Raw genomic sequence first — 19,069 nt, 5'->3', positions numbered from 1 at the left:
CAGCGTAAGTCGTGCGCACGACCCCCCGTCGACCCCCCCGCGGACCCCTGCCGACCCACCTTCCGAAATCCGAAATTCTCCTTTATCCGAAACTCGGCTGGTCCCGAGGTTTTCGGATAAAGGATAGTCTACCTGTATTTAAAATTATGAGGTGTTTTGATAGAGCAAGTAGGGAGAAACTTTTTCCTGCATTTTCTGTTGTTATTTTTGATAAAGGTAGTGCAGTAGATGTTGTATATATGGACTTTCAAAAGGCATTTGATAAAGTACACATAACAAACTTATTCAGAAAATAGAAGCACATGGTATTAAAGGGATGAGGGTGACTTGGGTAGGCAATTGCCTAAGGGATAGGAGGCAGAGAGTAGTGGAGAACAGATGTTTTTCTGACTGGAGAGAAGTATGCAGTGGAGTCCCCCAGGGTTCGGTATTCGGACCATTGCTTTTCTTGTTGTATATAAATGACCTGGGCATAGGGAGTACAATTTTTGAAGTTTGTGGATGATACAAAACTTGGTAATGTAATAAATAGTGAGTAGGATAGTAGCAGACTTCAGAAGGACATAGTCAGACTGATGAAATGGGCCGACACGTGGCAGATGCAATTTAATGCGGATAAGTGTTGCCTCACAGTGCCAGGGACCCGGGTTCGAATCCGGCCTCGGGTGACTGTCTGTGTGGAGTTTGCACATTCTCCCTGTGTTCGCGTGGGTTTCCTCGGGGTGCTCCGGTTTCCTCCCACAGTCCAAAGATGTGCGGGTTAGGTTGATTGGCTATGATAAATTGACCCTTAGTGTTAGGGGGATTAAATACGTGGGGTTACGGGGATAGGGTGGGATATGTGTTGGTGTAGGGGTTACGGGGATCGGGTGGGATATGTGTCGGTGCAGGCTCGATGGGCCGAAATGGCCTCTATCTGCACTGTGGGGTTTCTGTGATTCTGTGATTCTGTGAAGTGTGAAGTGTTGCACTTTGGGAGAAAGAACATGGAGAGGCAGTATAATCTAAATGGCACAAAAGCAAAATACTGCCGATACTGGAAATCTGAAATAAAAACAGAGAATGCTGGCAAAGCAGGTCAGGCAGCATCTGTGAAGAGAAAAACAGAGTTAATGTTTCAGGTCGATGGGCTTTCATCAGAATCTAATCTAAATGGTACTATTTTGAGGGGGTGCAAGAGCAGAGGGACCTGGGGGTGCATATTGACAAATCTTTGAAGGTGGCATGGCAAGTTGATAAGGTGGTTAAGAAAGCAAATGGGATCCATAGACATACACATAGAAGATAGGAGCAGGAGTCGGCCATTCAGCCCCTCGAGCCTGCTCTGCCATTCAATGAGATCATGGCTGATCATCCAAATTCATTACCCTGTCCCTGCCTTCTCCCCATATCCTTTGATCCCTTTAGCCTTAAGGCTTTGTAAATAGGGGCATTGAATACAAAAAGCAAGGAAGTCATGCTAAACATTTACAAGTCACTGGTTAGGCCTCAGCTGGAGTATTGTGTAAAATTCTGGGCACCTCACTTTAGGAAGGATATCAAGGCCTTGGAGGGAGTGCAGAGGAGATTTACTAGAATGATACCAGGGAGGAGGGACTTCAGTAATGTGGAGAGACTGGAGAAGCTGGGATTGTTTTCCTAAGAGCAGAGAAGGTAGAGGGGAGACCTAATAGAGGTATTTAAAATTATGAGGTGTTTTGATAGAGCAAGTAGGGAGAAACTTTTTCTTCTGGCAAGTGGGTCAGTAACCAAAGGTCATAGATTTAAAATAATTGGCACAAGAACTAAAAGGCAAATGAGGAAAAAAAATTCACATGGAGGGTTGTTAAGATCTGGAATGCACTACCTGAAAGGCTGGTGGAATCAGCTGCCTTGGGAACTTTCAAATGGCAATTGGACATGTGCCTGAAGAGAACTAATTTGCAGGGCTATGGGGAAAAAGCTGGGGTGTGGGATTAAATTGGACAACTCTTTCAAAGAATTGGCACAGGCATGACGGGCAGAATGGCCTCCTTCTGTGCTGTAATAGGGCTAGAAATTCGTTATAGCCAAGGAATGGGCGGTGTCAGTAGAAAAGTTAGAGAATTAGCGCCAGGCACAAATGCTTTAGACTGCACGAAAAGTTCGTGTTCACTGCTCAATATAATGATTGGAGTCCTAAATCAAGCCTTAAAACCTAAGCTCATTGGCGTTAGATGTAACGAGTGGACCAATATCGGGTGCAGTCTAATCGCAACTCATCATTGCCAAAGGATTTTTTCACTACTTAAAGGGGAGGATCATTGATGCTGCAGCTCCTCATTCTCAGCATTGCTGGCTGTGCAGCTGCCTCAGCAAGCAGAAGCAAAACAAGGAGAAGGAGCCGGAGGACTGAAACAGGTGTGCCCATGGCAGGTCCACGCCCCAGGGAGAGAGCCCGCAGATTCTCCGATGAAGCATTGGAGGCATTGGTTTTCACTGTGGAGAGATGGAGGGCGGTGCTCTACCCGACAATTGGCAGGAGGCCCTCGCCACAAGTCTTCCACACCATGTGGAGGGAGGTAGCACAGCAGGTCCCAGGGTCGACACACAGTGCAGGAAGAAATTTAACCATCTCACTCAGGTGGTCAGGGTGAGTGAATGCTTCAACAAATGCTACATACCACCATTTGTACCACAATCTTCACACACTGCCCAAAGCACCACACCCCCAGCACTCACCCACCAACAATATCTACCTAGCAACACTCACACCCACATCTCACACCTTGCACACAATGACAGCTATTCAACTATGGCAGGCACAAAGGTCATTAGTTATTGGAATTCATGTGATATGTTTATAGATAAATTTATTAATGGTCTTTGGAATATTTTGTTGTGTCTCTCATTTCACCTTTGTGCCCAGGAGGATGCTGTGATATGGCGTGAGACAGGGATTGTATGATGGGGATGTGGTGAGCTATGGGTATCTGGGGTTTCATTCATGCGAATCGGATTCTGATGAGCCAGTCACGGAAAGCCCATCCAGAAGGCTGATTGTCTCACTGCCTCCTCCCACCCTCCTGTTCCTCCTCCTCCTCTGCCTCACCCTCCTCCTGATGTGGTCCCGCAATCCCTGCTGGCAAGGGCTGCGCCCTTATGATGGCCAAGTTGTGGAGCATGCAGCAGACCACCACGAAATGGGACATCTACTCTGGCGAGTACTGTTGGGCTTCTCCCGAGCGGTCAAGGCAGCGGAATCGTTGCTTCAGTAAGCCGATGGTCTGCTCGATGATGTTCCTGGTGGCAGCATGGCTCTCATTATAAGAGTGCTGGGTATGAGTGTTGGGGTTGCGGAGGGGAGTCATGAGCCAGGTGGAAATCGGATTGCCCTTGTCTCCGAACAGCCAACCTCGAGTTTGACGTAGTGGCTGGGAAAGTGCTGGTACACAGGTCTGGCACAGGATGAAGGCATCATGGCTGCTGCCTGGATAGTGGGTATTGACATTAAGGATTCGCTTCTGTGGTCGCACACCAACTGCACATTAAGTGAGTGGTAGCCTTTGTGGTTACAGAAGATCTCCGGATTGTTATGCGGTGCCCACAAAGCCACGTCGGTGCAGTCGATGGCGTCCTGCACCATGGGGAAGCCCGCTATCCTGGTAAACCCACTTGCACGCTCATCCTGATTCTCTCTGGTGATGGAGAAGGAACTGTAGTCCCTTCTCCTACTGTAGAGAGCCTCTGTGACCTCCCAGATGCAGCGATGGATGGTGAACTGCAAGATGTTTGCTATGTCTCCTGTTGCAGACTGGAAGAATCCACAGGCGAAGTAATTGAGGGCCACGGTGATCTTCACTGCCATTGGGAGAGCTGTGGTCGCCCTGGTCTGTGGCTGGAGGTCTGGTTGCAGGAGGTGGCAAAGTTCTGTGATCACCTCCTTGGTGAAGCGAAGCCTTCTAATACACTGCTCCTCACTTAATTGGAGGTAGGAGAAGTGCTCTCGGAATACCCTTGGAAGATAAGGCCCCCTGTTGAGAGCCCTGATGGCCCTCCTCCTCCTTCTGCGAACATGTTCCCATCATTCTCGCTGCCTCCGCTCCCTCTGCCATAGATCCTGGAGGGCGAGGTGGCGCCAGTACAGCCCCCCATTAATGTAACCAAGTGTAGCAGTTTGAATCTTTGAAGAATAAATGTAACTACTTTTTAGTTACCAGAAGACACCTGATATAAAAGAACCTTGAATTTACTGAATAAAACTGTTGCAGTGGGTGAAACTAACAAAAAAAGCACTGAAACTACACTAACCTGACAGCTACGAGTGATTACCGATGATCCCTTTAAATAACGTCCCTGGAGCCGGCTTCCTGGTGCTGTATGCCAGCTCTCCCTGTCGGTGTTTACTCCAGGCAGTGAGATAAGTAGCAAGAATCAATTTTGCAATTGGGCGGTCAGTGAACATTGCACACTCACTGAAGTCACGATCTACCTGGTGTTGACGTTCCTGGCAATACCTCTTACCGGTAGTGCTACAGGCGGGCCGGATTTAGTGTGCGGCGTTGGATTTGCCTCACCCCGGCGATACTGGTCTTGCGCCCCATTAGCACCATCTACTGGCGCTAACAGGAGGCGCTAAGGGGACTAATTTTTCCCCATTTGATTCTACAGCTAACCCTGTCAATGTGAACTGGAAGGAGTGGGAATGATGCCAGTGTTCGTGAGGGCAGTGTGAGTCAGAACTGTGTGAGAAAGGGTGCCAGTGTAGGAATTAACGAATTCCTACGAATAACGGAGATCGACACAAGAGAACAATCAAACAGGTCTTTACTCAAAGGAGATGCCACGAGGACTGACTGGGCAGTCCCGTGGTTTGCGACATGACATCATCGCGTTTGCCCGCGTTTTCCTGCGCTCTTAAAGGGGCCACGCCCCGTACATGCAAACTCTATATACAAAACACAGTAATGCCTAACACAATGGTACAGGTTTAGGCTGGTGTTAGAGCATCATTAAAGAGAATTATATACAGCTAGCCAGAGTCATTCAGTGGTTCTGCCACATGCGCCCCCCCAGAATTTGCTTTAACGGACAAAGTCAAACGGTGAGAGGGTCTGACAAGCCTGTCAGAACGACTCCTGTACTCTCGAGGCGGAGGCTGCTGGGCGGCTGGCGGTCTGGCGGGCGGTCGCACTTGGTCTGCCGTAACGATGATGGGTGGCCGACCCCGTCTCGGCGGTTGTGCTGTCTCGACGGGGCGGTCGAGGTCCAAATGTGCTGGCTTTAAGCAGTCGACCGAAATGTGGTCCGGTTTACCACCGACATCTACCGTGAAGGTTTTGTTCCCTGCTTCCAACACGCGGAAGGGACCGGTGTATGGGGCCTTGAACGGATCTCTATGTGCGTCATGGCGAATAAAAACGTATTCAGCCTTGTGAAGCTCCGTGGGAACGTGTGACCTCTGCGGCCCATGGTGCGAAGTGGGCACCAGTGCGAAACATCTGGCCGCCTCTTGGTGACTTGCAAGCTGGGCAGACGCGGGCCATTGCTCCGTCGATGTTGGTAGGAAGTCCCCTGGGACCCGCAGCGGCTGACCATACACAAGCTCCGCTGATGAAGAGTGAAGGTCTTCTTTGGGGGCCGTGTGAAGGCCCAACAGGATCCACGGTAGCTTGTCTGCCCATCCAGCGTCCTGGAGGCTGGCTCTCATGGTGGCCTTCATTCACCGGTGGAAGCGTTCGCAGAGGCCATTCGCCTGTGGGTGGTAGGCTGTGGTGTGGTGTAATTTGACACCGAGTCCTTGGGCCACTGCATTCCAGAGTTCGGAGGAAAACTGCGGTCCCCTGTCTGACGAAATATCTGCGGGTACTCCGAAACGGCCGATCCAGGAGGAAATGAACGCCCTGGCCATGTTCGCCGAAGTAGTGGATGACAGGGGGACTGCCTCTGGCCATCTGGTGGTGCAGTCAACCATGGTCAGGATGTGTGAAAAACCATGGGAGGGTGGGAGTGGTCCTACCAGGTCCACGTTGACGTGGTCAAAACATCGCTCCGGAACTGTGAAGGTGGTCAACGGATCTTTGATGTGGCGCTGTACCTTGGCCTTTTGGCAGACCACACAGGTATTGGCCCAGTCGCGGACATCTTTATGCATGCCATGCCATACAAATTTCACTGACATCAGTTTCTGAGAGGCCTTCATTCCAGGGTGTGACAACCCACGTATGGCGTCGAACACTTTGCGGCGCCAGACGACCGGCACGACAGGGCGAGGATCCTGTACGGAGACGCCACACAACAGCGTGGTACCTGCCGAATGGAACTTGACGTCGGCCAACTGGAGGCCAGTGATGGCCGTTCGGTAAGCTTGGACTTCCGGGTCTGAGGCTTGGTCCACTGCCATGAGGGCGTAGTCGATGCCCAAATGAACCGTATTGACGATTGCGCGGGAGAGGCGGTCTGCCACCAGGTTGTCCTTACCGGCCACATGCCGTATATCCATGGTGAATTCGGATATGTAGGTCAGTTGACGCTGCTGTCGGGCTGACCATGGTTCGGCGGTCTTGGACATTGCAAAGGTCAGCGGCTTATGGTCCACAAAAGCGGTGAAAGGACGTCCTTCCAGAAGGAACCGAAAATGGCGGATGGCCAGAAAAAGGGCAAGCAACTCCCGGTCGAACGTGCTGTATGCTCTCTCGTTCTGCCGTAGTTGACGGCTGAAGAATGCCAACGGCTGCCACGTCCCGTTCACTTACTGCTGTTGCATGGCACCGACTGCGTAGTCCGACGCGTCGGTGGTGAGGGCGATGGTGGCTCCTGGTAGCGGGTGTGCCAGCATAGTCATGTTGGCTAAGGCACTTTTGGTGTTGGCGAACGCTCGGGCCATGTCATCCGTCCAGTCTACCAGGTTCTTGCCAGTCTTGCCCTTGAGGGCCTCATACAGGGGCTGCATGAGTAGTGCCGCCTTAGGCACGAAACGGTGGTAAAAGTTTACCATGCCTAGGAATTCCTGCAGGGCCTTTATGTTCTGCGGGCGTGGAAAGAATGTCACTGCCTCTACCTTTGAAGGTAAAGGAACCGCTCCCCCTGAGGTGATGCGATGCCCCAGGAAGTCAATTTGGTGCAGGCCAAACTGACACTTGGCCGGGTTGATTATCAGGCCGTGTTGGCTGAGGCGTCGAAAAAGGGTGCGTACGTGACAGGTATGTTCTTCCTTAGTAGAACTGGCAATTAGAATATCGTCCAGGTAGACGAAGAGGAACTTGAGGTCCTGCAGCACGGAGTCCATCAGGCGTTGGAAAGCCTGGGCAGCGTTCTTTAACCCAAACGGCATCCGTAAAAACTCGAAGAGGCCGAATGGGGTGATGACTGCGGTCTTCTGGACATCTTGTGGATGCACTGGGACCTGGTGGTAGCCCCGGACGAGGTCGACTTTTGAGAACACAGTGTTCCCTGCCAAATGGGCAGAGAAATCCTGAATATGGGGGATCGGGTACCGATCAGGAGTGCTGGTGTCGTTTAGTCGTCGAAAGTCACCGCATGGCCGCCATCTGCCGCCAGGCTTCGGGACGATATGGAGTGGTGAAGACCAGGGACTATTCGTCCGGCGAATAATCTCTAACCGTTCCATGGCTGCGAACTCTGTCTTTGCGACCGCCAGCTTGCCAGGTTCTAGGCGCCGGGCCCGCGCGTAGACCGGGGGGCCGTTGGTGGTGATGTGGTGTTCCACACCATGTTTCGTGGCTGTGGAGGAGAACGTGGGTCTTGTCAGGTCGGGGAATTCGCTGAGCAGGCGAGCGAAATCATCAGGGGTCGGGAACGCACAGGAGACGGTGTGTGACGTAGTGTTACTGCGGTAACATGGAAGAGAATTAAAAGTTGCTGCGTTGATCAGCCGCCGGTTCCTAACGTCGAAAAGGAGGCTGTTGGCGCACAGGAAATCCGCGCCGAGGAGGGGCTGGGAAACTTTGGCTGTAACAAACTCCCAGTGAAAACGTTGCCCCCCGAGGCACAACTCCACTCGCCGTCTGCCGAAGGTCCGAATTGTTCTGCCATTGGCCGCTTCAAGGGCGGGGCCGTGATTCCCCGTCTGCACATCGAGGGCGGACGCGGGTAAAATGCTGCACTGTGCTCCGGTGTCGCACAGAAAACGACGACTGGAGAGAGTATCAGTGATGAAGAGCAATTTTCCCGCGTTGCCGATCGCCATCGCGGCCGCGGGGTGCCCGGTAGACCCGTTCCTTGGTGGTCGCAGTGTCAGTCGTTGTTTTTTTGGGGGAAAACTGCAGGGAGGGCGGCAACGCTTCACTTTCGCGCCGAACTACGTGTGGTAGAAACACAGCCCAGCAGGCGGACGAGCTGGGGCGGTGTCTGCGGGGGATGGGTGCCTCGTGGCGGCGCAGTACTGCCGAGTTACAGCGAAAATTTTGTCAGCCTCCGCAGCGAGTGTTGCGCAGTCTTCAATTTCAGATCTGGCCAGGGCAGCTTGTAGCTGTTCAGGCAGTTGGCTGAGGAAAATCTCGCGGAATAGGAAACATTCCCATTCTGAGCCCAGGAGTGTGAGCATTTGGCTCATCAACTCTGAAGGCTTGGAGTCCCCGAGCCCGGGCGTAGCGAGTAATTGACGTGCGCGCTCCAATTTTGTGAGCCCGAAAACCTGCAGTAACCGCGCTTTGAGGGTTTCATACTTGCGCTCCGTTGGGGGTTTTTCGAGGAGGCTGACGATCCGAGAGGCTGTAGAGCTGTCTGTAGTGTACCCGTCTACCTTTAAGAGAACTATTGTATGTAACCGTCCACCTTTAAGAGAACTACTTTAGGTGTTGCATTACTTTGTTGGCTTCTGTATACTGTAATACCGACGGTGACCACACCGGTATATAAGTGCTGTGTCAGGAGTTATTGGGCAGATTCGCCCTGACCTTCGAATAGTAAAGTCCTGTTTTAAGTTACTCTTGGAGTCTGTGCATTAATTAACTAAACAACCCACAGAGTTTACAGTGGCGACGAGTCCGATCGTACCCTGCGGCAACAATACGTCCGAAGCAGTTAATGAGCGTCGAGAAGAGGCAACCGCCCTTGTCGTTCTGCTGGGAGAAAACTCGAGGCTGCAGAACTAGAAAGGAGGAAGAATTTAGAGACAAAGACTTCCATCAGCAACAGGCACTGACTGTCCCTTCTGCCACGGTGAGGAGTGAGCCGATCAGCACGAGAAGCAAGGCGGCCACGATGACTGTGAGTAAGGGAAAGTAAAAAGAATAACCGGAGGATAAGGGCGGTGCACTCGACCACGGTCGAGGGGGAAAGGAGCCGGACAGAAGTCGGGTCCAGAGGCGCTGAGACTGGGGCAGCGTGGAGCAAGGAAGCCGCGGTACAGACAGGCTGGGGACGCAACGGCGTCGTGAGACAGCTAGACCGCGACCGGCGAAAAAGGCCGGGCTGCGACCGAAGCCACGAAGCGCTGCGACCGGGAACGTAGGCGCGGGAAGAGATAAACTCAGCCGCAGCCGGGGAGGGAAGCACCGGACTGCGAGAGGGCTGGGAGGCGTGATTGGGAGCCGAGCGAGCGGGAGAGGCAGAGCCGACCAAGGGAGACTGAGCGAGAGCCAGTCCAGCGGCTGAAACTGTTCTCCGTCAACGGGGTGTACCCAGCGCCGGTAGAGCCGAGCGAGCGGGAGAGAGACAGAGCCCGAGCAAGGGAGACTGAGCGAGAGCCAGCCCAGCGGCTGAAACTGTTCGCCGTCAATGGGGTGTACCCAGCGCCGGTTGCCCTGCCGAGAAAAGGGAAAGCACTGAAGCCGACGTGCAGGCTGTGAACCTGAAAGCCAGCGGCCGTCGCCCATGGGGAAAGTGTACCCCTCCCGCCAGGGGAAGAAACGCGGGAAACCGCCATTAGGCGGAGAAGAAGACAGAAGCGGGGAACCGCCATTGAAGTGGGCGGGGAGAGAAGATAAGCGCGGGAAACCGCCATTTTCGCGGGAACCGCCATCTTGAAAAAAAAAAAGAAAATTTAAAGAAATAATCCGTGGTGTTATCAGGAAGAGAGGAAGATGCCTAAGCGTGGTAACATCAACGATTTTAACTCCGAGGTAGAAGACTGGGCCACGTATGTGGAACGCATTGAGATCTATGGTGAGGCCAATAAAATAGAAGAAGATGACAAAGCTATAACCTTGCTAAACTCGATGGGCGCGAAGACATACGGGCTCTTGAAGCATCTACTAGCACCAGCTAAACCGGCGGATCAGACTTTCGATGATATTGTTGCTGTCCTGAAGGATCATTTTAACCCCGCACCACTGATGTTAGTGGAACGATCCAAATTCTATGCGAGAACGCAAAGGAAAGACGAAAGCAACGCAGAATACTTGGTCGAACTGCGTAGACTAGCGAAACACTGCCAGTTTGGAGGGAATCTGACAGAGGCATTGCGAGACAAGTTCGTGTGCGGGTTGTCAAAGGAAGGAACGCAAAAGCGACTACTCGAAGAGAACGATCTTACACTTGAGAAGGCTGTCCTTATTGCTGCATCGAACGAAGCCGCAGCAAAAGGAACGGCGGAAATGCAGCTAAAGGCAGCGGCACTCAGGGTGCAGCAAATTACTTCGGGTACAACGAAATGCTATCGTTGTGGGAAGACAACACACGACCAGAACCAATGCTGGTTTAAAAACCAGGAATGTAGGAAATGTGGCAAGCTCGGTCACATAGCTAAGGTATGCCGGTCAGGAAAGAAGACCAACAATAATGAGTCACCACAAAAGAGGTACAGAAAGGTACATGAGGTGACTAGGAGGAGTCCGGAAGAACAGAATTCGGACTCACACTCCAACTGCAAGGAACTGGATAGTCTGAGAATTCACAATGTGAGTAATGAAGCTGACCGACAAGCTATCTGGATCACACTACAGATTGCAAAAGTCCAAGTGAAAATGGAAGTGGACACCGGATCGGCGTTGACGGTCATGAATAAGCATGATTATAAAAAGTTATTCAAGCATATTCCCCTACGGGATACGGAACTAGTATTGAAGACATACACGGGGCACAAAGTATACCCCATCGGAAAGATAGAAGTCAAGGTGAGATACAAAGACAAAGAGCACCAAAGGATGGACCTGTATGTGTTGCTTGAGGGAGGTCCACCACTTCTGGGACGGGAGTGGATCAGGAAAATAAAGCTAGACTGGCATTCACTAAACACCATGACGGTAGATTCCGGAAAGGAAGATGTCAAACCTGAACGGTTGTCCAGAATATTAGACGAAGCTAAAGAGGTATTCCAGCAAGGACTGGGAACACTGCGAGGAATTAAAGCAAAGGTTAAGATTGCAGAACATGCAAGCCCAAAATTTTTCAAAGCCAGATCGGTACCTTACGCGATACGACCTGCTGTGGAGGCAGAACTGGAAGAACTTGAACGATCAGCGATACTGTCAAAAGTGGACTGGAGTGAGTGGGCCACGCCCATTGTTCCCGTCATGAAGTCTTCACCAAGTGACAAGCCAGGGGGACCGGGGAAGGTCCGCATCTGCGGAGACTTCAAGATCACAGTGAATCCGGTGCTTCACACGGTACAATACCCGCTTCCGCGGATTGAAGATATCTTTGCTTCGTTGGCTGGAGGGAAACACTTCACCAAGATAGACCTGGCACAGGCATACTTACAAATGGAAGTCGAGGAAGAGTCGCGTCAGTACCTCACCATCAACACACACAGAGGCTTGTATCGTTATAATAGACTGGTTTTTGGGGTAGCTTCGGCTCCAGCAATTTGGCAGAGGGCCATGGAGCAGGTATTACAAGGAATTCCAAGCACGCAGTGTTACTTAGACGATATCCTGATTACGGGAGAAGACGAGGAAGAACACCTCACAAATTTGAAACTGGTGCTCACTAGGTTGAAGGAATATGGCCTTCGAGTTAATCGCAAGAAATGTGAGTTCTTCCAAAAACGGATCTCGTACTGCGGTCATGTCATTGACCGAGAGGGGCTGCACAAGTCACCTGACAAGATAGAAGCTGTCGTGAAGGCCCCAGCTCCGGAAAACGTATCACAGTTAAGATCATTCTTGGGGTTGATTAATTATTATCACAAATTTCTGCCGAATCTATCCACGGTGCTGCATCCGCTGAATGCTCTGTTGCGGAAAGAAGTACCATGGAAGTGGAGTGAGGAATGTAAAAAGGCCTTTCGCAGAAGCAAGGCGTTGATTACCTCTGAAGAAGTGTTGGCTCATTTCAACCCAACGTTACCTCTTCGTCTAGCTTGTGATGCTTCCCCCTATGGAATTGGAGCAGTACTTTCACACAAGTTACCAAATGGCTCGGAAAGGCCAGTGGCATTCGCGTCCCGATCATTGACCTCCGCGGAGCGAAATTATGCTCAAATAGATAGGGAGGCCCTCAGCCTTGTGTGGGGCGTAAAGAAATTCAATCTTTACCTGCAGGGCAAGAAGTTCACATTACTGACAGACCACCAGCCGTTGGTGTCCATATTCAACCCTAACAAGGCCGTTTCCACCATGACAGCGCAAAGGTTACAGAGGTGGTCCGTGTTACTTGGGGCACACCAATATGACATCGAATACAAAAGGTCCAAACAGCATGGAAATGCTGATGGGTTATCGCGCTTGCCATTGCCGATAGTAGAAGAAGCGACTACAGTGGACCCGGTAGAGATGTTCCACTCATCCATAGTGGAATGTCTACCAGTAACAAATTCGATGATCGAAAACGAAACAAGAAATGACCCGACTCTCTCACGAGTCTATGATTTAACGGTGGAGGGATGGCCAGCACAGGGCGAACCAACACTGCCAGCATTTTCGCAGAGAAAAGAACAGCTGTCAGTGTGTCGAGGAACCCTGATGTGTGGATCTAGAGTGGTGATTCCACCCAAACTTCAACAGAAGGTGTTAAAGGAGCTGCACGAGGGACATCTGGGTGGAGTGAAAATGAAGAACCTAGCAAGAGCGTTTGTGTGGTGGCCAGGCATTGATGGGGACATCGAAGAAATCACTAAGAGCTGTCTAGGATGCCAGAAGGTCCAAAACGCGCCACCACAGGCTCCTCTGCATCCATGGGAGTGGCCCTCATCTCCTTGGCAAAGGGTACACATCGACTTTGCTGGTCCATTTATGGACTCAATGTTTCTAATAGCGGTGGATGCACACTCCAAGTGGCCGGAGGTAATAAAGATGTCCACCACCACCACGGAAAAAACCATCACAGTGTTAAGGACCATGTTTGCTAGGAATGGGCTGCCGGAACAGATCTGTTCTGATAATGGACCGCAATTTGTGTCCGAAGAATTCAAGAAATTCTTAAAGAGCAATGGGGTTAAGCACTACACGTCAGCCCCATACCATCCCGCCTCCAATGGATTGGCTGAAAGGTTTGTCCAGACCTTCAAGAAGGCCATAAAGGCCATGGTTAATGAAGCCATTAACTTACAACATAAGGTGGATAGCTTCTTGTTGGCGTACAGGAATGCAACACATGCGGTCACAAATCAAACTCCCGCCATGATGTTTTTTAATAGACGACTAAGATGCCGGCTGGATTTGCTTAAGCCAAACGTCAGAAGGGACGTAGAGAACCGGCAATTCCAGGGCATGAATGAAAGGCCAACTAGATCTTTTCAGATAGGTCAACAAGTTTTGGCCCGGGACTACCGTACCGAGAAATGGCAGCCTGGAACTATTGGAAAAAGGCTAGGGCCGTTGATGTATACGGTGGACATTGGGGACAGTATAATAAGGCGCCATGTTGACCAGATCATAGGGTCAGCCACAAATGGCCAATCTACTCCACCACCTTACACGGTTAATGTTGAGACAGAGATACCCAGAACACCTACCTCCGATCTGGTAATACTGGAATCAGATGAACCTGACACTGTCCTTCAAGCCGAATCGACCTTGCCAGAAGCACCTGCTACCCCACCGGGAGTTACGACACCACCGAGGCGTTATCCGGACAGAGTCCGGAAACCTCCAGAGAGACTGAATCTGTGAACTGTCTTGCATCAAGTTGTATATATGTTATAATGTATGTTTAATGGGGAATCGGTATGTTGTAAGCTAAAAAGGGAGGATTGTAGTGTATGTACCCGTCTACCTTTAAGAGAACTATTGTATGTAACCGTCCACCTTTAAGAGAACTACTTTAGGTGTTGCACTACTTTGTTGGCTTCTGTATACTGTAATACCGACGGTGACCACACCGGTATATAAGTGCTGTGTCAGGAGTTATTGGGCAGATTCGCCCTGACCTTCGAATAGTAAAGTCCTGTTTTAAGTTACTCTTGGAGTCTGTGTATTAATTAACTAAACAACCCACAGACTTTACACTGTCGAGTGCGGAGACCACGTAAAGATACTTGGTCTGATCCGCATCGATGTTCCTCAGGGCGAATTGGGCCTCGACCTGAATAAACCACGAGGGCGCTTGCTGCTCCCAGAACTGCGGTTGCTTTAGCGAAACGACGTTTGCCTCCATGCTGCGCTCTTCTTTTGTGAAAACGTTCACAAAAACGGGGTCACCAATGTAGGAATTAACAAATTCCTACGAATAACGGAGATCGACACAAGAGAACAATCAAACAGGTCTTTACTCAAAGGAGATGCCACGAGGACTGACTGGGCAGTCCCGTGGTTTGCGACGTGACGTCATCGCGTTTGCCCCCGTTTTCCCGCGTTCTTAAAGGGGCCACGCCCCGTACATGCAAACTCTATATACAAAACACAGTAATCCCTAACACAATGGTACAGGTTTAGGCTGGTGTTAGAACATTGTTAAAGAGAATTATATACAGCTAGCCACAGTCATTCAGTGGTTCTGCCACACCAGCATAAACAAGCTTTTTTTAAGGGCGAACTGAGGCGAGTGGTAAAGAGTGCCAGCGTGAGCTTGGGGGGAGGGGAGAAACAGAGTGCTTCTGTAAACTGATGCCAGAGTGGTGAAGAATGCCTCTGTATCACCATGACAACCATAAAAACAAAAGATTTAGCAACAGATACAATACCCACAAATACTCACATAGAAAGGAAGGAAAATGCCTACCATCTTCAGCTCTAGAATGTTGAGTATACCTGCAGCTTAAAGTATTATAAACTCGTGCACCACTTCAGCTTTGGTGTAACCACATTATATTCAGGGCAGTTTTAGGAACTGTCAGATTTTTTATGGCTGTGCCGGTTTTCTTGAAGCCGTTGTGCAGCTTTTGCTAAGTGCATTACTCTCTCGGGTACATTTTTCAGGGTCCTCCCCCATGGCAAAGCACCAGAGGTCCACGGCACATCCAGATCTGCACTCACAGTGGACCTGCTACCTCGCCACAGGTGAGGAACTGGAAGATCTATCCTTACATGTAAATCAATGGTAAAACGGTGCCTTTAATACAGACTGCGGCCGATCAACAAATTATCTGACACGCGACCTGAACATTTTTTCTGCATATTTTGAGTGTTTCTCCATCTGTACGCTGCTTGGCTGAGGTGTTGGAGCATTCATCAGTATCAGATTCACAGTCGGTTGGATGGGCGATTAGTCAAGGAGAATAATCAATGCACATGAAGAATCCAGCCCCACCCTTGCCCGTCACATGCATTGGTACATGGAATGGAATGCCAACCTCCCTGGAGCCCAGCACCAGCTGGGCAGGGATGCCGAACAATTCCATACTGAGTTACTCGATCTGCTGTGCCCGTTTGAAATCATTCCAAACTGCACTATCTCTGATCAGTGTTGTATTTGACCTATGAGGGAGCAATGTGTAAGTTACTTTAATGGACTCATGTTTTTCCCCATTTAATTCTTTTCTTTATTTTTAAGCTGGCGAAGAAACACGGCAATGTGTTCAGCGTACAGTTTGGATGGAGAAACATAGTGATACTGAGCGGCTATGAAACCCTAAAAGAGGCACTGGTGAAGAAATCAGAAGATTTTGCTGACCGGCCATCCTTTCCGATATATGACGATGTGTTTAAGCGCATAGGAGAAGGTAACTGTGTACCAGGCTTCAGAGACAGCCTTGGGAACCGGCGGAGTGGGTTGGCTATTACTTGGGCTGAATGGCCTCCTGCTGTGCTTCTAATTCTATGATTCTAATTGAATGTAGTTGTTTCTCTTGATAATCCATACACTTCATCTTCTCAGCATGCAGGGGGTTCTGTCGAGACACAGGGGAACTGGTGTCAGTGTGTCCAGGGGAACTGGAGTCAATGTGTCCAGGGGAACTGGTGTCAGTGTGTCCAGGGGAACTGGTGTCAATGTGCCCAGCGGAACTGGAGTCAGTGTGTCCAGGGGAACTGGAGTCAGTGTGTCCAGGGGAACTGGAGTCAGTGTGTCCAGGGGAACTGGAGTCAGTGTGTCCAGGGGAACTGGTGTCAGTGTGTCCAGGGGAACTGGTGTCAGTGTGTCCAGGGGAACTGGAGTCAATGTGTCCAGGGGAACTGGTGTCAGTGTGTCCAGGGGAACTGGTGTCAATGTGCCCAGCGGAACTGGAGTCAGTGTGTCCAGGGGAACTGGAGTCAGTGTGTCCAGGGGAACTGGAGTCAGTGTGTCCAGGGGAACTGGAGTCAGTGTGTCCAGGGGAACTGGTGTCAGTGTGTCCAGGGGAACTGGTGTCAGTGTGTCCAGGGGAACTGGAGTCAGTGTGTCCAGGGGAACTGGAGTCAGTGTGTCCAGGGGAACTGGAGTCAGTGTGTCCAGGGGAACTGGAGTCAGTGTGTCCAGCGGAACTGGAGTCAGTGTGTCCAGGGGAACTGGAGTCAGTTTGTCCAGAGGAACTGGAGTCAGTGTGTCCAGGGGAACTGGTGTCAATGTGTCCAGGGGAACTGGTGTCAGTGTGTCCAGGGGAACTGGTGTCAATGAGTCCAGCGGAACTTGAGTCAGTGTGTCCAGGGGAACTGGTGTCAGTGTGTCCAGGGGAACTGGTGTCAATGTGCCCAGCGGAACTGGAGTCAGTGTGTCCAGGGGAACTGGAGTCAGTGTGTCCAGGGGAACTGGAGTCAGTGTGTCCAGGGGAACTGGAGTCAGTGTGTCCAGGGGAACTGGTGTCAGTGTGTCCAGGGGAACTGGTGTCAGTGTGTCCAGGGGAACTGGAGTCAGTGTGTCCAGGGGAACTGGAGTCAGTGTGTCCAGGGGAACTGGAGTCAGTGTGTCCAGGGGAACTGGAGTCAGTGTGTCCAGCGGAACTGGAGTCAGTGTGTCCAGGGGAACTGAGTCAGTTTGTCCAGAGGAACTGGAGTCAGTGTGTCCAGGGGAACTGGTGTCAATGTGTCCAGGGGAACTGGTGTCAGTGTGTCCAGGGGAACTGGAGTCAGTGTGTCCAGGGGAACTGGTGTCAGTGTGTCCAGAGGAACTGTAGTCAGTGTGTCCAGGGGAACTGGAGTCAGTGTGTCCAGGGGAAGTGGAGTCAGTGTGTCCAGGGGAACTGGAGTCAGTGTGTCCAGGGGAACTGGAGTCAGTGTGTCCAGGGGAACTGGAGTCAGTGTGTCCAGGGGAACTGGAGTCAGTGTGTCCAGGGGAACTGGAGCCAGTGTGTCCAGGGGATCTGGAGTCAGTGTGTCCAGGGGAACTGGAGTCAGTGTGTCCAGGGGAACTGGAGTCAGTGTGTCCAGGGGAACTGGTGTCAATGTGTCCAGGGGAACTGGAATCAGTGTGTCCAGGGGAACTGGAGTCGGTGTGTCCAGGGGAACTGGAGTCGGTGTGTCCAGGGGAACTGGAGTCAGTGTGTCCAGGGGAACTGAAGTCAGTGTGTCCAGGGGAACTTGTGTCAGAGTGTCCAGGGGAACTGGAGTCAGTGTGTCCAGGGGAACTGGAGTCAGTGTGTCCAGGGGAACTGGACTCAGTGTGTCCAGGGGAACTGGAGTCAGTGTGTCCAGGGGAACTGGAGTCAGTGTGTCCAGCGGAACATGAGTCAGTGTGTCCAGGGGAACTGGTGTCAGTGTGTCCAGGGGAACTGGTGTCAGAGTGTCCAGGGAGAACTGGAGTCAGTGTATCCAGGGGAACTGGAGTCAGTGTGTCCAGGGGAACTGGAGTCAGTGTGTCCAGGGGAACTGGAGTCAGTGTGTCCAGGGGAACTGGAGTCAGTGTGTCCAGGGGAACTGGAGTCAGTGTGTCCAGGGGAGCTGGAGTCAGTGTGTCCAGGGGAACTGGAGTCAGTGTGTCCAGGGGAACTGGAGTCAGTGTGTCCAGGGGAGCTGGAGTCAGTGTGTCCAGGGGAACTGGTGTCAGTGTGTCCAGGGGAACTGGAGTCAGTGTGTCCAGGGGAACTGGAGTCAGTGTGTCCAGGGGAACTGGAGTCAGTGTGTCCAGGGGAACTGGAGTCAGTGTGTCCAGGGGAACTGGTGTCAGAGTGTCCAGGGAAACTGGTGTCAGTGTGTCCAGGGGAACTGGAGTCAGTGTGTCCAGGGGAACTGGAGTCAGTTTGTCCAGGGGAGCTGGAGTCAGTGTGTCCAGGGGAACTGGAGTCAGTGTGTCCAGGGGAACTGGTGTCAGTGTGTCCAGGGGAACTGGAGTCAGTGTGTCCAGGGGAACTGGAGTCAGTGTGTCCAGGGGAACTGGAGTCAGTGTGTCCAGGGGAACTGGAGTCAGTGTGTCCAGGGGAAACTGGTGTCAGTGTGTCCAGGGGAACTGGAGTCAGTGTGTCCAGGGGAACTGGTTTAAATGTTCCACCTTGTGCTCTGTTAACTTTTTTAAAAATGTGTTTTTGCAATGTTGGTGTCGCTGGGAATGTCAGCATTTATTGCCCATCCCTAGTTGCCCTTGAGAAGGTCGTGGTGAGCTGCCGTCTTGAACCGTTGCAGCCCGTGTGGTGAAGGTACTCCCACGGTGCTGTTAGGGAGGGAGTTCCAGGATTTTGACCCAGCGACGATGAAGGACCAGCGATATACGTCTAATTCAGGATGGTGTGTGGCTTGCAGGGGAACTTGGAGGTGGTGGTGTTCCCATGCGCCCGCTGCCCTTGCCCTTCTAGGTGGAAGAGGTCGTGGGTTCCGGAGGTGCTACCGAAGAACTCTTGGCGAGTTGCTGCAGTGCATCCTGTAGATGGTACACACTGCAGCCACGGTACGCTTTTGGTGGAGTGAGTGAATGTTTAAGGTGG

At 51.4% G+C, this 19,069-nt stretch overlaps 1 protein-coding gene across 2 annotated transcripts in view; it reads left to right on the top strand.

The window, feature by feature from the left end:
- LOC147102082 (cytochrome P450 2D15-like) overlaps positions 1-19,069 on the top strand; it is a 55,267-nt gene that overhangs the window by 10,625 nt on the left and 25,573 nt on the right. For both annotated transcript variants that reach the window (XM_085964259.1, XM_085964260.1), the window contains exon 2: positions 15,793-15,961. In XM_085964259.1, coding sequence (XP_085820385.1) covers positions 15,793-15,961 — 169 coding nt within the window. The remainder of the gene's footprint in view (positions 1-15,792; positions 15,962-19,069) is intronic.

This window comes from Somniosus microcephalus, chromosome 22 (assembly GCF_052327205.1).
Source record: "Somniosus microcephalus isolate GS21.2 chromosome 22, FLI_Smic_1.0, whole genome shotgun sequence".
In the NCBI taxonomy this organism is placed as follows: domain Eukaryota; kingdom Metazoa; phylum Chordata; class Chondrichthyes; order Squaliformes; family Somniosidae; genus Somniosus; species Somniosus microcephalus.
This window is presented reverse-complemented; position numbering and strand designations above follow the sequence as displayed.